At 40.9% G+C, this 22,450-nt stretch overlaps 1 protein-coding gene across 3 annotated transcripts in view; it reads left to right on the top strand.

Moving 5' to 3' along the window:
- LOC106590611 (semaphorin-5A) overlaps positions 1-22,450 on the top strand; it is a 350,252-nt gene that overhangs the window by 208,698 nt on the left and 119,104 nt on the right. For all 3 annotated transcript variants that reach the window (XR_006762699.1, XM_045710702.1, XM_045710701.1), the window contains exon 10: positions 18,477-18,681. Coding sequence is in view for 2 of the 3 variants with exons in the window: in XM_045710702.1 (XP_045566658.1) it covers positions 18,477-18,681 (205 nt within the window). In the remaining variant the exon portion in view is untranslated. The remainder of the gene's footprint in view (positions 1-18,476; positions 18,682-22,450) is intronic.

Raw genomic sequence — 22,450 nt, 5'->3', positions numbered from 1 at the left:
TATTCATTATAAGCGTTGGTGGTTATTCATTATAAGCGTTGGTGGGTATCCATTATGAGCGTTGGTGGGTGTTCATTATAAGCGTTGGTGGGTGTTCCTCATGAGTGTTGGTTGGTATTCATTATAAGCATTGGTGGGTATTCATTATAAGCATTGGTGGGTATTCATGATGAGCGTTGGTGGGTGTTCCTCGTGAGTGTTGGTGGGTATTCATTATAAGCGTTGGTGGTTATTCATTATAAGCGTTGGTGGGTATCCATTATGAGCGTTGGTGGGTATTCATTATAAGCGTTGGTGGGTATTCATTATAAGCGTTGGTGGGTATTCATGATGAGCGTTGGTGGGTGTTCCTCATGAGTGTTGGTGGGTGTTCCTCATGAGTGTTGGTGGGTATTCATTATGAGTGTTGGTGGGTGTTCCTCATGAGTGTTGGTGAGTATTCATTATAAGCGTTGGTGGGTGTTCCTCATGAGCGTTGGTGGGTGTTCCTCATGAGTGTTGGTGGGTATTCATTATGAGTGTTGGTGGGTGTTCCTCATAAGTGTTGGTGGGTATTCATTATGAGCGTTGGTGGGTATTCCTCATGAGTGTTGGTGGGTATTCATGATGAGCGTTGGTGGGTGTTCCTCATGAGTGTTGGTGGGTATTCATTATAAGCGTTGGTGGTTATTCATTATAAGCGTTGGTGGGTATCCATTATGAGCGTTGGTGGGTATTCATTATAAGCGTTGGTGGGTATTCATTATAAGCGTTGGTGGGTATTCATGATGAGCGTTGGTGGGTGTTCCTCATGAGTGTTGGTGGGTGTTCCTCATGAGTGTTGGTGGGTATTCATTATAAGCGTTGGTGGGTGTTCCTCATGAGCGTTGGTGGGTGTTCCTCATGAGTGTTGGTGGGTATTCATTATGAGTGTTGGTGGGTGTTCCTCATGAGTGTTGGTGGGTATTCATTATGAGCGTTGGTGGGTATTCCTCATGAGTGTTGGTGGGTATTCCTCATGAGTGTTGGTGGGTATTCATGATGAGCGTTGGTGGGTGTTCCTCATGAGTGTTGGTGGGTATTCATTCTGAGCGTTGGTGGGTATTCATTATGAGTGTTGGTGGGTATTCATTATAAGCGTTGGTGGATATTCATTATGAGCGTTGGTTGGTATTCATTATGAGTGTTGGTGGGTGTTCATTATAAGCGTTGGTGGATATTCGTTATGAGCATTGGTGGGTATTCATTATAAGCGTTGGTGGGTGTTCTTCATTATAAGCGTTGGTGGATATTCATTATGAGCGTTGGTGGGTGTTCCTCATGAGCGTTGGTGGGTATTCATTATAAGCGTTGGTGGGTATTCATTATAAGCGTTGGCGGATATTCATTATGAGTGTTGGTGGGTATTCATTATGAGCGTTGGTGGGTATTCATTATAAGTGTTGGTGGGTTATTCATTATAAGCGTTGGTGGGTATTCATTATAAGCGTTGGTGGGTATTCATTATAAGCATTGGTGGGTATTCATTATAAGCGTTGGTGGATATTCATTATGAGCGTTGGTGGATATTCATTATGAGCGTTGGTGGGTGTTCCTCATGAGCGTTGGTGGGTATTCATTATAAGCGTTGGTGGGTATTCATTATGAGCGTTGGTGGGTATTCATTAATAGCATTGGTGGATATTCATCATGAGCGTTGGTGGATATTCATTATGAGCGTTGGTGGGTGTTCCTCATGAGCGTTGGTGGGTATTCATTTTAAGCGTTGGTGGGTATTCATTATAAGCGTTGGTGGGTATTCATTATAAGCGTTGGTGGGTATTCATTATGCGCGTTGGTGGGTTTTCATTATAAGCATTGGTGGATATTCATTATGCGCGTTGGTGGGTGTTCATTATGAGCGTTGGTGGGTATGCATTATAAGCTTTGGTGGGTATTCATTATGAGCGTTGGTGGGTGTTCCTCATGAGCGTTGGTGGGTATTCATTATGAGCGTTGGTGGGTGTTCCTCATGAGTGTTGGTGGGTATTCATTATGAGCATTGGTGGGTGTTCCTCCTGAGCGTTGGTGGGTATTCATTATGAGCGTTGGTGGGTATTCATTATGAGTGTTGGTGGGTGTTCTTCATGAGCGTTGGTGGGTATTCATTATGAGCATTGATGGGTATTCACTATGACCATTGGTGGGTATTCATTTTGAGTGTTGGTGGGTATTCATTTTGAGTGTTGGTGGGTATGCATTAATTTGTTTGTGCATCCATACGTGCGTCTGTGTTTGTGCCCCAGAGTCCACATACAGTTTGCTCTATTTAATTCATTTTCTCTCTCAATCACCTTACAAACCTGTAAAATAATGACCCACCACGTCATGAAACTCACTGACAGGAAATGTACAACGTCACAATGACAGCGTTAAAATGACCAACCTGCTGTTCCATGGAGTGTTGCTGCTCCTAATAAACTATGACAGTTCTCTTCTTGGAACAGGTAGAAGTTGCCCTAACCACTAACCCAGGACCAGGTGTTATTACATCCCCCTTATGGTTAAGGTTAGAATGGTGGAAGGGTAATCTGATCCTAGATCTATGTTAACCTCTTGGGGCTAGGTGGGACGCTAGCGTGCCACCCGTGGTGCACTCCATCAACAGCAGGTGCATTTCAAGAGCGGCAAATTTGAATCCAAATAAATGTCAAAATTCAAATTTTTCAAAAATACAACTATTTTACACCATTTGAAAGATAAACATCTCCTTAATCTAACCACGTTTTACGATTTCAAAAAGGTTTTACGGCGAAAGCATAAATTTAGAGTATGTTAGGACAGTACATTTACAAGAGTTGTGTGTAATGTTTTGTCAAGTCAAAGACAGGGTCACCAAAACCATAAAACCAGCTAAAATGATGCACTAACCTTTTACAATCTCCATCAGATGACACTCCTAGGACATTATGTTAGACAATGCATGCATTTTTAGTTCTATCAAGTTCATATTTATATCCAAAAACAGCGTTTTACTATGGCATTGATGTTGAGGAAATCGTTTCCCTCCAATAACCGGCAGTCAAGTCAGCGTAACAAATTAAATAATTAAAATTAGAAAACATTGGTAAAATATTATATTGTCATTTAAAGAATTATAGATTTACATCTCTTGAACGCAATCAACTTGCCAGATTTAAAAATAACCTTACTGGGAAATCACACTTTGCAATAATCTGAGCACTGCGCCCAGAAAAATACGCGTTGCGATACAGACTAGACGTCATGTTGGGGAGATCTAAAATCGAAAATACTATGTAAATAATCCATTACCTTTGATTCTCTTCATCAGATGTCACTTCCAGGTATCACAGGTCCATAACGAATGTAGTTTTGTTCAAAAAAGCTCATCATTTATGTCCAAAAATCTCCGTCTCGTTAGCACATGATGTAAGCCAGCCAGACTTCTCGTCATGAACGAGGGGAAAAAATATATTTCCGTTCGTTCAAACATGTCAAACGTTGTATAGCATAAATCATTAGGGCCTTTTTTAACCAGAACATGAATAATATTCAAGGTGGACGAATGCATACTCTTTTATAACGTATTGGAACGAGGGTACCCAACATGAACTAGCGCGCCAGGTGTCTAATGGGACATCATCGTTCCATGGCTCTTGTTCGGTCAGATCTCCCTCCAGAAGACTCAAAACACTTTGTAAAGGCTGGTGACATCTAGTGGAAGCAATTGGAAGTGCCAAAATATTCCTAAACCCCTGTGTTTTTCAATGGGATAGGTTTAAAGTCAATACAACACATCAGGTATCCACTTCCTGTCAGAAAATGTCTCAGGGTTTTGCCTGCCAAATGAGTTCTGTTATACTCACAGACACCATTCAAACAGTTTTGGAAACTTTAGAGTGTTTTCTATCCATATATAATAAGTATATGCATATTCTAGTTACTGGGTAGGATTAGTAACCAGATTAAATCGGGTACATTTTTTTTATCCAGACGTGCAAATGCTGCCCCCTAGACCCAACAGGTTAAAGGTTAACTTCTACCTCTAGCGTTCTACCTAATAGTGAATTGCACTTTATTCTCTGAAGGCTCTCTGACTCCACAGGAGTTTGGAACAGAGGGAGGATTTAGAGGCCTCAGCAGAATTAACACTAGAACTGCTGGGCCTCGATGGAGCCCCCTACAAGCTAATGAGATATCATGAAATTCTCGATGGAGCCCCCTACAAGCTAATGAGATATCATGAAATTCTGACTGCAACATTCTAACAGTGTAATTAATACATGTCATATACGCTATCGCAAAAATAATAATTTGGTTGTGTTTATGTAGGCCTTGGGTAACATTCCAATACTCTTTTTTTTCTCAAAAAACACAATAGCATTTTTATTAGTTTATGTTCCTGTAGGCTATATGTAAAAACAAAAAAACACAACTATTCAAGTGATCAATCAAATGTATTTGTGGAGTACCTTTGTTACAACCATGCAACTGAAAGCATATGTTGGAAACGCGGTAACAACTTCTTAAAAAAAAAAAATGTTTTACTTTACCCTCTTTTTGTCCCCAATTTCATGATATCCAATTGGTAGTGTTAGGTTCTTATTTTTCAGAGTAAATAACCCACGGACACTAGAGAAGCTTTAACCAAGTTTAATTCTTCCCAGAGGTTCTGTACAGCTGTAATTCAGACAACCCAACATTTGTCCCATCCAGATATTTATATTCCACTTAAGACACTCCTCCTTCTCTCCAATCCTTACATTTTTTGATCCTACAGGAAGAGTAAAGAGGGTAACAGGAAACCAAACCTTTATTACTCCCTGATGAGAATCTGTCCTCACCTCCTGACCTCAACCCCTCCTTCATCTAATCCACAGATGTCCATCTGTCTTTCCTGTATCAACACGGTGCTCTGCTCCCATCCCCCAACACTTTCCAACACATTCCACAGCTATCTGTCTTTCTACAGAGACCCAGTCTCTTTTACTATACTATGCGTCTGATCTATCATGTCTTTAATATCTCGATGTTAAAAATGTCGAATCCAACAGTCCCTCATCTTGAACAACAGCATCCTAATGTGCAATTCATATAAACTTGGAAATTACTAATAAATGTATAAACAATGATAATAAAACATGAATAAAAAAAACTAACAAATGATTATGAAACATGAATTAAACAAACAAACAAATGAACAAACAATGAAGAAACAGTCACCGCGAGGTGTACAAATTCAGAGACTTCCGAACTATGATCACACAACAAAATGCCGTTCCAGCTGAATCTGCTGTCTCCTTCAATGGCAGATGGAGCAGCTTTAAGTTTCTCCACTTTCCCCTTCTGGTTCCTAAGAGAGTGATAGCACAAGACTTGGAAAGCAACAAAAAGACACGCAAAACACAACCGTGTTAACGATGTGATAAGCTATGCATAATTATATATGCGTGACAACCAACGTCCGAGACCATGACAATTCCCACTCTCTCTTCACCAGACTCTATGTCTCCTGAGACCATGATAATTCCCACTCTCTCTTCACCAGACTCTATGTCTCCTGAGACCATGATAATTCCCACTCTCTCTTCACCAGACTCTATGTCTCCTGAGACCATGATAATTCCCACTCTCTCTTCACCAGACTCTATGTCTCCTGGATACTGTCTGAGACCATGATAATTCCCACTCTCTCTTCACCAGACTCTATGTCTCCTGGATACTGTCTGAGACCATGATAATTCCCACTCTCTCTTCACCAGACTCTATGCCTCCAGGATACTGTCTGAGACCATGATAATTCCCACTCTCTCTTCACCAGACTCTATGTCTCCTGAGACCATGATAATTCCCACTCTCTCTTCACCTGACTCTATGTCTCCAGGATACTTTCTGAGACCATGATAATTCCCACTCTCTCTTCACCTGACTCTATGTCTCCTGGATACTGTCTGAGACCATGATAATTCCCACTCTCTCTTCACCAGACTCTATGTCTCCAGGATACTTTCTGAGACCATGATAATTCCCACTCTCTCTTCACCTGACTCTATGTCTCCAGGATACTTTCTGAGACCATGATAATTCCCACTCTCTCTTCACCTGACTCTATGTCTCCTGAGACCATGATAATTCCCACTCTCTCTTCACCAGACTCTATGCCTCCAGGATACTGTCTGAGACCATGATAATTCCCACTCTCTCTTCACCTGACTCTATGTCTCCTGAGACCATGATAATTCCCACTCTCTCTTCACCTGACTCTATGTCTCCTGGATACTGTCTGAGACCATGATAATTCCCACTCTCTCTTCACCAGACTCTATGCCTCCAGGATACTGTCTGAGACCATGATAATTCCCACTCTCTCTTCACCAGACTCTATGTCTCCTGAGACCATGATAATTCCCACTCTCTCTTCACCTGACTCTATGTCTCCTGGATACTGTCTGAGACCATGATAATTCCCACTCTCTCTTCACCAGACTCTATGTCTCCAGGATACTTTCTGAGACCATGATAATTCCCACTCTCTCTTCACCTGACTCTATGTCTCCAGGATACTTTCTGAGACCATGATAATTCCCACTCTCTCTTCACCAGACTCTATGTCTCCAGGATACTTTCTGAGACCATGATAATTCCCACTCTCTCTTCACCAGACTCTATGCCTCCAGGATACTTTCTGAGACCATGATAATTCCCACTCTCTCTTCACCAGACTCTATGTCTCCTGAGACCATGATAATTCCCACTCTCTCTTCACCTGACTCTATGTCTCCTGAGACCATGATAATTCCCACTCTCTCTTCACCAGACTCTATGTCTCCAGGATACTTTCCTGCTGGGTTCCACAGAAATGAAAGCTCTAAAAAGCTTCCTCATGCTTTCACCCAGTCTTCCCCTTTAGGCCCCAGGTTCCGAGAGGTGTTCCCAAGTCATGTCATTTTCACTTTGTTCCCCATCTCCTCCATTTCACCTGATAGGCACAACACCTGATATGCAAGTGCGTATCCCTAATCCACGTTACATCCTCTTGAGGTAACTCAGCGCTGTATATGCTTTCACATCAATGCCTTCAACATTTTGTTCACAGTACAATTACCCCTCTATCCTCTATCATATGATGCATTAACCAATAAAGCAGCTAAACCCCAAACCAACTATGACGTTTATAATAGTTCCCAGACCCAACCCATATGTATGTCTTACAGTGGCCTCTAGTCTCTCTCTCGCTCCGCTTCCTCGTCATGGTGTCTTCACTCACCCATTATGCAGCTGGACCTCACTTCACGTGAGAACTATGCACCCCCCAAGCAGAGACATGACGATCTAAACCACTGCAGGTACTGTACGGAGTAGTGTGTCTCTCAAACCAATGCTGTTCCAGCACCCCCGCCTGGTGTCTCTTGATGTTCATTCAATCTCCAGAATTCAGCCCGTGCCCTTGGTTATATCTCTGCTTCCACCTGAGGATATACACACTGCAACACATGGGTTATTTCCTGACAACATCATTTGTGATATTTGAATAACCGCATCCCCTGTCCTCCCATCGGTCCCCCAGTTACCAGTAATCAATCCATGTGACATGAGTCGTCATAAACTGATATCCCAACAATGCTACTAAAGTAACCACTGCTACTTCCAACATGGCCCATGACTATAGTCTCACAATACCCCTCATTTGCGCAGTAGTCCAATTCCATGCTATCAATATAGCATTCTACGCTACTAGTACTGCTCATTCAGTTACTGTCCTACAGAGCCTCTGCCGTAAGAAAACCTCCTGCATGTAATCTGTCAAATGTTCACCGGCTGTTAGAAATTGGAGAAAAATGTATGAGTTGGGAATAATATTCAATCTAACAAAACTCTGAGTCACAGGTGTCCTGAAAGTTTACCATAGTGTCTGTAATACCACTGGTATCTCTTCTACTCTCACCATGATCTAGGTAGGTGTAATGTTCAATTAAATCCCCACATTGTGTACAGTTAGCTGCTCTCCCTCTTCTATGAGCTATCTCCTGTAACCATATACAGTCTCTGGGAAGGATACTCCTCTATCATTACATTTAACCCATAACACACTTTACTCCTAATGCATTTTCTACAGCTATAAACATACTAGCACATTCTCAAATCAGTTAGTCAATATACATCATTCCCTCCTCTGGAACAATGAACACCCTCATGTTCCACGACACCTAAAAACATATTGACTTGAAAAGAAAAGAGAAACCAAGTACATGTTTAATAACATAGCACCACTCACTGATCCGATGCAGCATTACAATTCTGAATACAGGGTAAAACAAAAACAACTTTCATGTTTGTACCAAGCTATCATCCAGTGCTTCCCCCAAACAAACCACCTCCCCTCAGGATGATGCTTTGAGATAAGTTTCTGGAGACTCTCAGCCACATAAATGTTGGCAGCGTATCCACCCCTCATCGTGCTTAAGCAATTCTCTCTCACTGTATTCTCATCACAACTAAAACATTTTATAAATTATCCAACCCAAATTTAGAATGACTGACCTCAGTGCTTACTTTGAGACTAACGCTCAAATTCCAGTTTATCAACTTCGCACACATCATCCCTGTTAGAACATACATATATAAACAACTTTTTATTGCCGGTCATAACTCTTCTCATTACAGCCCCCCTTTGTCCCTGTTTTCCTGTCATGAGTGGCCTGGTAAAGAAAGATCAGTATCTCAATGCATTTCTAGTTGAAATAGTTAGCAGGGCGTATACCACCCCCCCCACACACATACACACTTTCCTTATCATTTTAGCGTGTCTTTTTCAGATATCGTTTACAGTTCATCTTCCCGACGGCACATGTATCTTTTGCTTGTCACATTTCATGGCCCTTGATAATGTCCCGATTTTAATATCCAAGTAGATACTTCCGTTTCTCCCACGTACACGAGTCTCTCACCTGAGCTTGTTCTCTCTCTCCACACTCACTCCACACGCTCTCAGCTCCCCAACCCTGATTTATGGCTTGGACTCAGATAGGAGTGGTAAGTCACTGTCTCTCATTGAACGCCTTTGTTGCTCTTTCTTCAGGCGGTTAGGGAGGGTTTTTGAGGTTTACACACACTGTCTATGGTCAAATTATTCCTACCATGCATGAAGACACGATATGACGTCACCTTCCATGATAACCTCAACAAAGCACAGATCATAACAGTTAAGTTCATTACATTTCTGTTTCAGGAAACCAGACAAACATTGACTATATGACGAATTATGACATTAACCTTTTCTTAATATCATCTCTAAGACAAATGTCAAAAAGCATAACATAAAGTTAATGCTAAAAAAACATTTTCTAAATTAGTCCATACTCCCTTATTCTACTGGCGACCTCTAAGAAGAGTTACCAGATCATGAAGTTAGCACCCTAACCCATCACAGAATTCCCACTCCAGGATCCCAATCTGGTGATATTTGTATCAAAACAAAAACACAACATGAAATCAGCAATACATATATCACAATCCATTTGAAGTTACTGTCATCCCTTATTAGCATCTATTTTCCTTTCTATATGCAGCCTGAACGCAGTACCACTGTATAAGTACCCAAAGACCGGGACCTCAGGGAACTGGTCATTTTCCCCTTTCAAACACGTGATAAAAAAAAACATGTTAAATAAAAAATAAACCAATTCGAATAACTAATCAATTTAGAATTACAACTGTTTATAATTCCCTAATTCCTATAATAATAATCTGGTACAATTTGGATAGAGAGTGTTTCTCAAGAATTATATAATGAAATCCCCCTGTCTATTTAATTCATAATGAAGTTGATCATTCTTCATTAGGAATTTTTCATATTCAGAGCTTACGACACCATTACAATGTTTCCTATCCCTTTCTTTCCCTGTTCTTCTGAAACCATTTAAATACCTCTTCAAAGACTTTCATCCTCCTGCATACCCATTTTAACTGAATTGAAAAGATCCCATCCAATAAATCCCACAACACGGCGATAGTATCTCTCCACCGAGTCTAACAATTCACTGGTCTCCTTTTCCCCATGTGGTTCTCCATAACCATCATACCACAGAAAAAAAGTTCATTTTAGGTTTGGTAACCCCTATACTAATTCCTCATGACCCCTTCGCCCTTTCGTCCATTCTAGAATTCCATTCCAGAATTAGATGACATCAAAAGTACATTTATTTCAAAATAAAACCACATAACATGTCTAATGATTTAACCTCACTAGGGTAGGGGACAGCATTCGGAATTTTGGATGAAAAGCGTGCCCAAAGTAAACTGCCTGCTACTCAGGTCCAGAAACTAGGATTTGCAGATAATTGGTAGACACTCTAAAGTTTCCAAAACTGTTAAAATAATGTCTGTGAGTATAACAGAACTGATATGGCAGGCGAAAACCTGAGGAAACTCCATCCAAGAAGTGCCTTTATTTTGAAATGCCTGTTTTTCCATTGAAAGCCTATCCACCATACAAAGACTTATGACGCAGTTCACGATCCCTATGTCTTCCACTACATGTTGCCAGTCTTTAGGCATTGTTTCAGGCTTTTACTCTGAAAAATGAGGGAGGAACACCACTTTCAATGAGTGGACAGTAGAAATTTCCAGACATGAGTCCAACGTGTGACCGGGAGTGCGCCGTTCTTGTTTCTCCTTTTCTATTGACGAAGATATTGTCCGGTTGTAATATGATTGATTATTTATGACAAAAACAACTTAAGGATTGATTATAAATATTGTTTGACATGTTTCTACGAACTTTTATGGTACTTTTTAGATTTTTCGTCTGCATGCTGAGACCACGCTTTGTTCCAATGGATTACTGAACAAAACGCACAAACAAAACTGAGGTTTTTGGATATAAAGAGGGACATTATCGAACAAAACAAACATTTATTGTGTAACATGGAGTCTTGGGAGTGCTACCATATGAAGATCATCAAAGGTAAGTGATTAATGTTATCGCTATTTCTGACTTTTGTTACTCGTCTACTTGGCCGGTTACTGTTTGTAATGATTTGTCTGCTGGGCGCTGTTCTCAGATAATCGCATGATTTTCTTTCGCTGTAAAGTCTTTTTAAAATCTGACACCGTGTTTGGATTAACAAGAAGTTAATCTTTAAACCGATGTATAACACTTGTATGTTTCATGAATTTTTATAATGAGTATTTCTGTTTTTGAATTTGGCGCTCTACAATTTCACTGGATGTTGGCCAGGTGGGACGGTAGCGTACCACACCCCCTAGAGAGGATAAACAAACCCTAAGGCCTTCTACATTTGCAAGAAGCGTTTGGCCATATCATTTAACCTCTTGGGGCTAGGTGGGACGCTAGCGTGCCACCTGTGGTGCACTCCATCAACAGCAGGTGCATTTCAAGAGCGGCAAATTTGAATCCAAATAAATGTCAAAATTCAAATTTTTCAAAAATACAACTATGTTACACCATTTGAAAGATAAACATCTCCTTAATCTAACCACGTTTTACGATTTCAAAAAGGTTTTACGGCGAAAGCATAAATTTAGAGTATGTTAGGACAGTACATTTACAAGAGTTGTGTGTAATGTTTTGTCAAGTCAAAGACAGGGTCACCAAAACCATAAAACCAGCTAAAATGATACACTAACCTTTTACAATCTCCATCAGATGACACTCCTAGGACATTATGTTAGACAATGCATGCATTTTTAGTTCTATCAAGTTCATATTTATATACAAAAACAGCGTTTTACTATGGCATTGATGTTGAGGAAATCGTTTCCCTCCAATAACCGGCAGTCAAGTCAGCGTCACAAATTAAATAATTAAAATTAGAAAACATTGGTAAAATATTATATTGTCATTTAAAGAATTATAGATTTACATCTTTTGAACGCAATCAACTTGCCAGATTTAAAAATAACCTTACTGGGAAATCACACTTTGCAATAATCTGAGCACTGTGCCCAGAAAAATACGCGTTGCGATACAGACTAGACGTCATGTTGGGGAGATCTAAAATCGAAAATACTATGTAAATAATCCATTACCTTTGATTCTCTTCATCAGATGTCACTTCCAGGTATCACAGGTCCATAACGAATGTAGTTTTGTTCAAAAAAGCTCATCATTTATGTCCAAAAATCTCCGTCTCGTTAGCACATGATGTAAGCCAGCCGGACTTCTCGTCATGAACGAGGGGAAAAAATATATTTCCGTTCGTTCAAACATGTCAAACGTTGTATAGCATAAATCATTAGGGCCTTTTTTAACCAGAACATGAATAATATTCAAGGTGGACGAATGCATAGCCTTTTATAACGTATTGGAACGAGGGTACCCAACATGAAGTAGCGCGCCAGGTGTCTAATGGGACATCACCGTTCCATGGCTCTTGTTCGGTCAGATCTCCCTCCAGAAGACTCAAAACACTTTGTAAAGGCTGGTGACATCTAGTGGAAGCAATAGGAAGTGCCAAAATATTCCTAAACCCCTGTGTTTTTCAATGGGATAGGTTTAAAATCAATACAACACATCAGGTATCCACTTCCTGTCAGAAAATGTCTCAGGGTTTTGCCTGCCAAATGAGTTCTGTTATACTCACAGACACCATTCAAACAGTTTTGGAAACTTTAGAGTGTTTTCTATCCATATATAATAAGTATATGCATATTCTAGTTACTGGGTAGGATTAGTAACCAGATTAAATCGGGTCCATTTTTTTTATCCAGACGTGCAAATGCTGCCCCCTAGACCCAACAGGTTAACCTCTTACATCTAGACGTTCCGCTAGCGGAACACCTGCTCCAATATCCAATGATAGGCGTGGCGCGAATTACAAATTCCTCAAAAATACAAAAACTTCAATTTTTCAAACATATGAATATTTCACAGCATTTTAAAGACAAGACTCTCCTTTATCTAACCACACTGTCCGATTTCAAAAAGGCTTTACAGCGAAAGCAAAACATTAGATTATGTCAGCAGAGTACCAAGCCAGAAATAATCAGACACCCATTGTTCAAGCCAGCATATAATGTCACCAAAACCCAGAAGACAGCTAAATGCAGCACTCACCTTTGATGATCTTCATCAGATGACAACCCTAGGACATTATGTTATACAATACATGCATGTTTCGTTCAATCAAGTTCATATTTATATCAAAAAACAGCTTTTTACATTAGCATGTGACGTTCAGAACTAGCATACCCCCCGCAAACTTCCGGGGAATTCGCTAACATTTTACTAAATTACTCACGATAAACGTTCACAAAAAGCATAACAATTATTTTAAGAATTATAGATACAGACCTCCTCTATGCACTCGATATGTCCGATTTTAAAATAGCTTTTTGGTGAAAGCACATTTTGCAATATTCTAAGTACATAGCCCAGGCATCACGGGCTCGCTATTTAGACACCCGGCAAGTTTAGCACTCACCATAATCATATTTACTATTATAAAAGTTTGATTACCTTTTATTGTCTTCGTCAGAATGCACACCCAGGACTGCTACTTCAATAACAAATGTTGGTTTGGTCCAAAATAATCCATCGTTATATCCGAATAGCGGCGTTCTGTTCGTGCGTTCCAGACACTATCCGAAATAGTAAAGAAGTGACGCGCGCATGGCGCAATTCGTGACAATAAAATTCTAAATATTCCATTACCGTACTTCGAAGCATGTCAACCGCTGTTTAAAATCAATTTTTACGCCATTTTTCTCGTAGAAAAGCGATAATATTCCGACAGGGAATCTCCTTTTCGGCAAACAGAGGAAAAAATCCCAAAGGCGGGGGCGGTCGGGTCACGCGCATAAGCCCAGTGTCCCTTGATCGGCCACTTGAGAAAGGCGATAATGTGTTTCAGCCTGGGGCTGGAATGATGACATTCTGTTTTTTCCCGGGCTCTGAGTGCCTATGGACGACGTGGGAAGTGTCACGTTAGAGCAGAGATCCTTAGTAAATGATAGAGATGGAAAAGAAGTTCAAGAAATGGTCAGACAGGCCACTTCCTGTAAAGGAATCTCTCAGGTTTTGACCTGCCATTTGAGTTCTGTTATACTCACAGACACCATTCAAACAGTTTTAGAAAATTTAGGGTGTTTTCTATCCATATGTAATAAGTATATGCATATTCTAGTTACTGGGTAGGAGTGGTAACCAGATTAAATCGGGTATGTTTTTTATCCAGCCGTGTCAACACTGCCCCCTAGCCCTAACAGGTTAAACAACACAATGTAACTCCAAGTCAATCACACTTCTGTGAAATCAAACTGTCCACTTAGGAACCAACACTGATTGACAATAAATGTCACATGCTGTTGTGCAAATGGAATAGACAACAGGTGGAAATTATAGGCAATTAGTAAGACACCCCCAATAAAGGAGTGGTTCTGCAGGTGGGTACCACAGACCACTTCTCAGTTCCTATGCTTCCTGGCTGATGTTTTGGTCACTTTTGAATGCTGGCGGTGCTTTCACTCTAGTGGTAGCATGAGACGGAGTCTACAACCCACACAAGAGGCTCAGATAGTGCAGCTCATCCAGGATGGCACATCAATGCGAGCTGTGGCAAGAAGGTTTGCTGTGTCTGTCAGCGTAGTGTCCAGAGCATGGAGGCACTACCAGGAGACAGGCCAGTACATCAGGAGATGTGGAGGAGGCCGTAGGAGGGCAACAACCCAGCAGCAGGACCGCTACCTCCGCCTTTGTGCAAGGAGGAGTAGGATAAGCACTGCCAGAGCCCTGCGAAATGACCTCCAGCAGGCCACAAATGCGCATGTGTCTGCTCAAACGGTCAGAAACAGACTCCATGAGGGTGGTATGAGGGCCCGACGTCCACAGGTGGGGGTTGTGCTTACAGCCCAACACCATGCAGGACGTTTGGCATTTGCCAGAGAACACCAAGATTGGCAAATTCGCCACTGGCGCCCTGTGCTTTTCACAGATGAAAGCAGGTTCACACTGAGCACGTGACAGGCGTGACAGAGTCTGGAGACGCCGTGGAGAACATTCTGCTGCCTGCAACATCCTCCAGCACGACCGGTTTGGCGGTGGGTCAGTCATGGTGTGGGGTGGCATTTCTTTGGGGGGCCGCACAGCCCTCCATGTGCTCGCCAGAGGTAGCCTGACTGCCATTAGGTACCGAGATGAGATCCTCAGACCCCTTGTGAGACCATATGCTGGTGCGGTTGGCCCTGGGTTCCTCCTAATGCAAGACAATGCTAGACCTCATGTGGCTGGAGTGTGTCAGCAGTTCCTGCAAGAGGAAGGCATTGATGCTATGGACTGGTCCGCCCGTTCCCCAGACCTGAATCCAATTGAGCACATCTGAGACATCATGTCTCGCTCCATCCACCAACGCCACGTTGCACCACAGACTGTCCAGGAGTTGGCGGATGCTTTAGTCCAGGTCTGGGAGGAGATCCCTCAGGAGACCATCCGCCACCTCATCAGGAGCATGCCCAGGCGTTGTAGGGAGGTCATACAGGCACGTGGAGGCCACACACACTACTGAGCCTCATTTTGACTTGTTTTAAGGACATTACATCAAAGTTGGATCAGCCTGTAGTGTGGTTTTCCACTTTGATTTTGAGTGCGACTCCAAATCCAGACCTCCATGGGTTGATAAATTGGATTTCCATTGATTATTTTTGTGTGATTTTGTTGTCAGCACATTCAACTATGTAAAGAAAAAAGTATTTAATAAGATTATTTCTTTCATTCACATCTAGGATGTGTTGTTTAAGTGTTCCCTTGATTTTTTTGAGCAGTATATTAAAGCAAAATTAGTGCTGTATTCACATCTCTCCCAAATTAACCTTTGTGAATGTCTGTATTAGTCATTTCATGCAATAGTGGACCTAACTGATTCCAAACTGTTCAATAGGCCTCAGGAGGAATATCGTCCCATCCAGGCAATTTGCCTTTATTCTATCCAATGCCCTTTTGAGTTCATTAAGAGAGATTGGGCTCCCAGCGAGGTGGTTTTTTTCTCTTAATTATCTTAGAAAGGACTTAGTCTGGCTTGGCGTGGCGTGGATTTACAAAGAGGTGTACAACTCTTTAAAGAACTGGGAGAAACTTTGATTGAATTTGGGTTCTGATAGTAATTCCCCTGTTTCAGATTCAATAGTTGCTGTGTCAGCTAATTGATCATTACTTTGTAGCACGTTGGCCAGTAAACGACTGGGACGATTACCATGGAAGTAAAGGTTGAGTCTAACTCGATGGATGGCAAATTCTGCTCTATTATCTTATAAATAAATTAAGTTCTGTCTTGACTTTGGAAAGAGTAATAGCTACCTGGTCTGACAAGAGTGGTTGTTGAGAACACTCCAATACAGTTAACAACATTTACAAATCTGAAATCTTCTTTAATTGTGATTTATTCAACCCAGATGCAAATGCAGTTGCATTATTTTTCATAAACACTTTGGTGGCATCCCATAGAATCCGGGGGTCATCGACAGAATTTTTATTAATCATTATAAATTATTTTAGTTCAATTTCAAATTGATCTCAGAATGTAGGATTTTGTAGTAATGAAGTGTTGAACCGCCATATTGTGTCTCTTTTAGGAGATCCGGACATTTGAAGTTGGCAGTAGTAAGTTGGCAGTAGTAAGCATGGTGGTCAGACAAGCTGATATTGGCAGTAGTAAGTTGGCAGTAGTAAGCATGGTGGTCAGACAAGCTGATATTGGCAGTAGTAAGTTGGCAGTAGTAAACATGGTGGTCAGACAAGCTGATATTGACAGTAGTAAGTTGGCAGTAGTAAGCATGGTGGTCAGACAAGCTGATATGTCGGGTTTCTATTTTTTTATGAAAGAAAATAGGGGTGTAAATATTAGTATGAAATCTATTTGTGAGAATGATTTATACCTGTTTGAGTAGAAAGTGTACTCTTTTGCTTTAGGATTATGTGCTTGCCAGGCATCAATGAGGTTGTAATCAGAGAGTATATGCTGGAGAGCCATGGTTGTGTGTGGATTGCAGTTGGTTTTACTAGATTTGTTCTACATGTCCAAAATGGCATTCATATCTGTCCGAATAACCAGATGGAATTCAGTTTATTCTAATAATATACTGTTCTGATAATCAAAAAACGTAGGATCATATGCATTTGGAGACGTAAAAAATAATAAAGGACATTTTCTTTCCATTATGGATACATTTAAGGAAAGTGATTCTGCCTTCTTGAGCTTCTCCTTTACCGAAGATGGTAATATTTGGTTTCTTATGCATCAGTTTGATTAACACCTTTACTTTGGTTTGGGGCTGATGACAAAGCAGCCAGGTTGTATAAATACTTCTCTATGTGCGTCCTTTTGGAGCAGGTGTGTTTCTTGGAGCATTGCTATATCAATATGGTTTCTTGCTAGGAGATCAAAACAGCTGCAATGTTAAATAGGACCGTTTAGGCCTTTCAAATTCCAAGAGAGAATAGCTGGTGTTGAAAGAATGTATTATTAATTATGTAATTGTTATCTTTGGTGTGAATAAGCGCATGGATGTAAAACAAAAAGCAGCACCCACAGGGAAACCCACCTATTGGTCGTTCTCCACAATGTCTCCTTATCAATATGGCTCCTTATTAATACAGTATTGCTCCTTATCAATATGCCTTCTTATTAAAGTATCCTTATCAATATATATCCTTATAATATCTCTCCTTATCAATATGCCTCCTTATTAAAGTATCCTTATCAATATATCCTTATATCTCTCCTTATTAATATGTCACCTTATCAATATGTCTCCTTATCAATATGACTTATTAATATGACTCCTTATTCATATGTCTCCTTATTCATATGTCTCTTTATCAATAATACTCCTTGTCAATATGTCTCCTTATCAATATGCCTCCTTATTAATAAAGTAGGTCTCCTTATCAATAATACTCCTTATCAATATGTCTCCTTATCAATATGGCTCCTTATCAATATGGCTCCTTATCAATATACATCCTTATCAATATACATCCTTATTATATCTCTCCTTATTAATATGTATCCTTATTAATGTCTCCCTATCAACATGTCTTCTTATTAATATGTCTCCTTATCAATATGTTTTCTTATTAATACAGTATTGCTCCTTATCAATATGTCTTCTTATTAATATGACTCCTTATTCATATGTCTCCGTATGAATATGTCTCTTTATCAATAATACTCCTTGTCAATATGTCACCTTATCAATATGTCTCCTTATCAATATGCCTCCTTATTAATAAAGTATGTCTCCTTATCAATATGTCTTCTTATTAATAAAGTATGTATCCTTATCAATATGCCTCCTTATTAATAAAGTAGGTCTCCTTATCAATGCCTCCTTATTAATATGTCTCCTTATCATTAATATTCCTTATCAATATGCCTCCTTATCAATATGCCTCCTTATTAATAAAGTATGTCTTCTTATCAATATGTCTCCTTATCAATAATACTCCTTATCAAGATGTCTCCTTGTCTCCATGTCTCCAGTGTGGTACCATAGACTATGGTTCCTATTTGAACCTGACAGAGAGGAACCTGCAGGATGCCCAAAAGTTCCTGCTGATGAATGAGGTGATCCAGCCGGTCCAGCCTGTCCCTTACTTCATGGAGGACAACGTTCGCTTCTCCCACGTAGCTGTGGACGTGGTGCAAGGCAAAGACATGCTGTTCCACATCATCTACCTGGCTACAGGTATGGGGAAACTGTGTGTGTGTGTGTGCTGAGTGGTGTTTTCCATCTCTCAGGCATGGAGAGTGGGGTAGTCTCTGTGTGTGTGTGTGTGTGTGTGTGTGTGTGTGTGTGTGTGTGTGTGTGTGTGTGTGTGTGTGTGTGTGTGTGTGTGTGTGTGTGCGTCCGTGCGCGTAAGGGGGAAGTGTTGAACTATACTCGAGGAGACCAGAAGTCCCCACAAGGATAGTAAAACAAAAAATGTTTTGACCAACTGGGGACATTTGTCCCCACAAGGTCAAATGCTATTTCTAAGGGGTTTAAGGTTAAGGTAGAATTAGTGTTAAGGTTAGATTTAGGGTTAGTGTTAGGTTTAGGATTAGATTTAGGGTTAAGGTGCAGTTTAGGGTAAGAGTTAGTGGTTAGGATGTGTCCCCATAAGGTTAGTTAAACAGTCTCTTTGTACGTGTGCCGGTGTGTATGGAAGACACATGGCGGTTCATTGCTGTCCCATTGTCAGCAGAATGAAAGATTGTCTTCCGTCACCTTTCTCAACCTCTCTACCATGAGCAGAATCAAAGGGCTAGGATTCAGATAGATTGAAACACACACACACACACACGCACACACACACAGACACACAACCTCATGCACGCACACACACACACACACACACGAAGCTCAGACAATCACACGCATTCAACCCTCCCACACACACACACTTATGCACACACCCACACAAATCCCTCAGAGAGAGATGGTAAACACCATTCAATCCCTCATAGAGAGATGGTAAACACCACTCAATCCCTCACAGAGACATGGTAAACACCACTCAATCCCTCACAGAGAGAGAGATGGTAAACACCACTCAATCCCTCACAGAGAGAGAGATGGTAAACACCACTCTATCCCTCACAGAGAGAGAGATGGTAAACACCACTCTATTCCTCACAGAGAGAGAGATGGTAAACACCATTCAATCCCTCACAGAGAGAGAGATGGTAAACACCATTCAATCCCTCACAGAGAGAGAGATGGTAAACACCATTCAATCCCTCATAGAGAGAGAGATGGTAAACACCATTCAATCCCTCATAGAGAGAGAGATGGTAAACACCATTCAATCCCTCATAGAGACATGGTAAACACCACTCTATCCCTCACAGAGAGAGAGATGGTAAACACCACTCAATCCCTCACTGAGAGATGGTAAACACCACTCAATCCCTCACTGAGAGATGGTAAACACCACTCAATCCCTCACTGAGAGATGGTAAACACCACTCTGTCCCTCACAGAGAGATGGTAAACACCACTCAATCCCTCACAGAGAGAGAGATGGTAAACACCACTCAATCCCTCACAGAGAGAGAGATGGTAAACACCACTCAATCCCTCATAGAGAGATGGTAAACACCACTCAATCCCTCATAGAGAGATGGTAAACACCACTCAATCCCTCACAGAGAGAGAGATGGTAAACACCACTCAATCCCTCACAGAGAGAGAGATGGTAAACACCACTCTATCCCTCACAGAGAGAGAGATGGTAAACACCATTCAATCCCTCATAGAGAGATGGTAAACACCACTCAATCCCTCATAGAGAGATGGTAAACACCACTCAATCCCTCACGGAGAGATGGTAAACACCACTCAATCCCTCATAGAGAGATGGTAAACACCACTCAATCCCTCATAGAGAGATGGTAAACACCACTCAATCCCTCATAGAGAAATGGTAAACACAACTCAATCCCTCATAGAGAGATGGTAAACACCATTCAATCCCTCATAGAGAGATGGTAAACACCACTCTATCCCTCACTGAGAGATGGTAAACACCACTCTATCCCTCACTGAGAGATGGTAAACACCACTCAATCCCTCATAGAGAGATGGTCAACACCACTCTATCCCTGTCAAGAGGAAGTATGGCAGTAATGAGAAACACAGGTACAGTATGTAACACATCAACCACACAGACAGGAAGGCTTTACCCCCTCTTAACCTTTCTGGGAAGTGTCACGGGTGTCGTAGGGTGTAGACCAAAACGCAGTGGGAAAATGTATACTCATCTTCTTTTATTAAAGGACAAAGAAGGAAAACCAAAACAAACATGTATACAAAAACACACACCGACAATGAACAGGCCGGTAAGGCACAAAGCTATACACAGCAACAATCTCCCACAAAATCCCATGACAAACACATACCTATTTATAGGACCTTCAATCAGAGGCAACGATAGACAGCTGCCTCCAACTGAAAGCCCCAACACCAATTAACTAAACATAGAAATACAAACGACTAGACTGAACATAGAACTAAACTAACATAGAACAATAACCAAAACCCTGGACTAATAAATCAAATATCCCTCTACATAAACAACCACCCCGAACCATGTAAACCAAATACCCCCTCTACATGACCACATACACAAACACACCCTGAACCACATAAAACAAATACCCCCTGCCACGTCCTGACCAAACTACAAGAACAAATAACCCCTTTACTGGTCAGGACGTGACAGGAAGGGGGTTCCGCTAGTGGAACACCTGGCCTACAGCCAGTGAAATTGCAGGGCGCCAAATTCAAACAACAGAAATCTCATAATTAAAATTCCTCAAACATACATGTATTATACACCATTTTATAGATAAACTTCTTGTTAATCCAACCACTGTGTCCGATTTCAAAAAGGCTTTACGGCAAAAGCACACCATTCGATTATGTTAGGACAGCGCCTAGCCACAAAAAACTATAGACATTTTCCAGCCAAGGAGAGGTGTCACAAAAGTCAGAAATAGCATTAAAATGAATCACTAACCTTTGATGATCTTCATCTGGTGGCACTCCCAGGACTCCATGTTACACAATAAATGTTTGTTTTGTTCGATAAAGTTAATCTTTATGTCCAAAAACCTCTGTTGAAATTGGCGTGTTATGTTCAGAAATGCATTGTCTCAAACAAACATCCAGTGAAAATGCAGAGAGCCACATCAAATTACAGAAATACTCATCATAAACATTGATGAAAGATACAAGGGTTATACATTCAATTAAAGATACACTTCTTGTTAATCCAGCCGCTGTGTCCGATTTCAAAAAGGCTTTACGGCGAAAGCACACCATGTGATTATGTTAGGTCAGCGCCTAGCCACAGAAAACCATCCAGCCATTTTCCAACCAAGGAGAGGTGTCACAAGTCAGAAATAGCGTTAAAATTAATCACTTACCTTTGATGATCTTCATCTGAAGGCACTCCCAGGTCTCCATGTTAGACAATAAATGTTCGTTTTGTTCGATAAAGTTAATCTTTATGTCCAAATATCTCATTTTTGTTCGCTCGTTTAGTCCAGTAATCCAAATGCACAAAGTCTAGACAAAAAGTCAAAAAAGTTAATTTGAGTTCGTAGAAACATGTCAAACAATATTTCTAAACAATCCTTAGGGTGTTTTTATCATAAATATCCAATAATGTTTCAACCGGACAATACTGTTTTCATTAGAAAGGAAAGGGAACGGAGCTCGCGCTCACGGCCACGCTCGATAATCAACTCATGGCTTTCAGCTGAGCCACCTGCGTAGAGTAGTCTTATTCGCTCCCCTTTCACAATAGAAGCCTGAAACAACTTTCTAAAGACTGTTGACATCTAGTGGAAGCCTTAGGAAGTGCAATCTGACCCCACAGACACTGGATATTCGATAGGTATTCACTTGCAAACTACAAACCTCAGAATTCCCACTTCCTGGTTGGATTTTTCTCAGGTTTTCGCCTGCC

Source organism: Salmo salar, chromosome ssa29 (assembly GCF_905237065.1).
Source record: "Salmo salar chromosome ssa29, Ssal_v3.1, whole genome shotgun sequence".
In the NCBI taxonomy this organism is placed as follows: domain Eukaryota; kingdom Metazoa; phylum Chordata; class Actinopteri; order Salmoniformes; family Salmonidae; genus Salmo; species Salmo salar.
The sequence above is the reverse complement of the archived record's forward strand: the minus strand, read 5'-3'. Positions and strand labels throughout refer to the sequence as shown.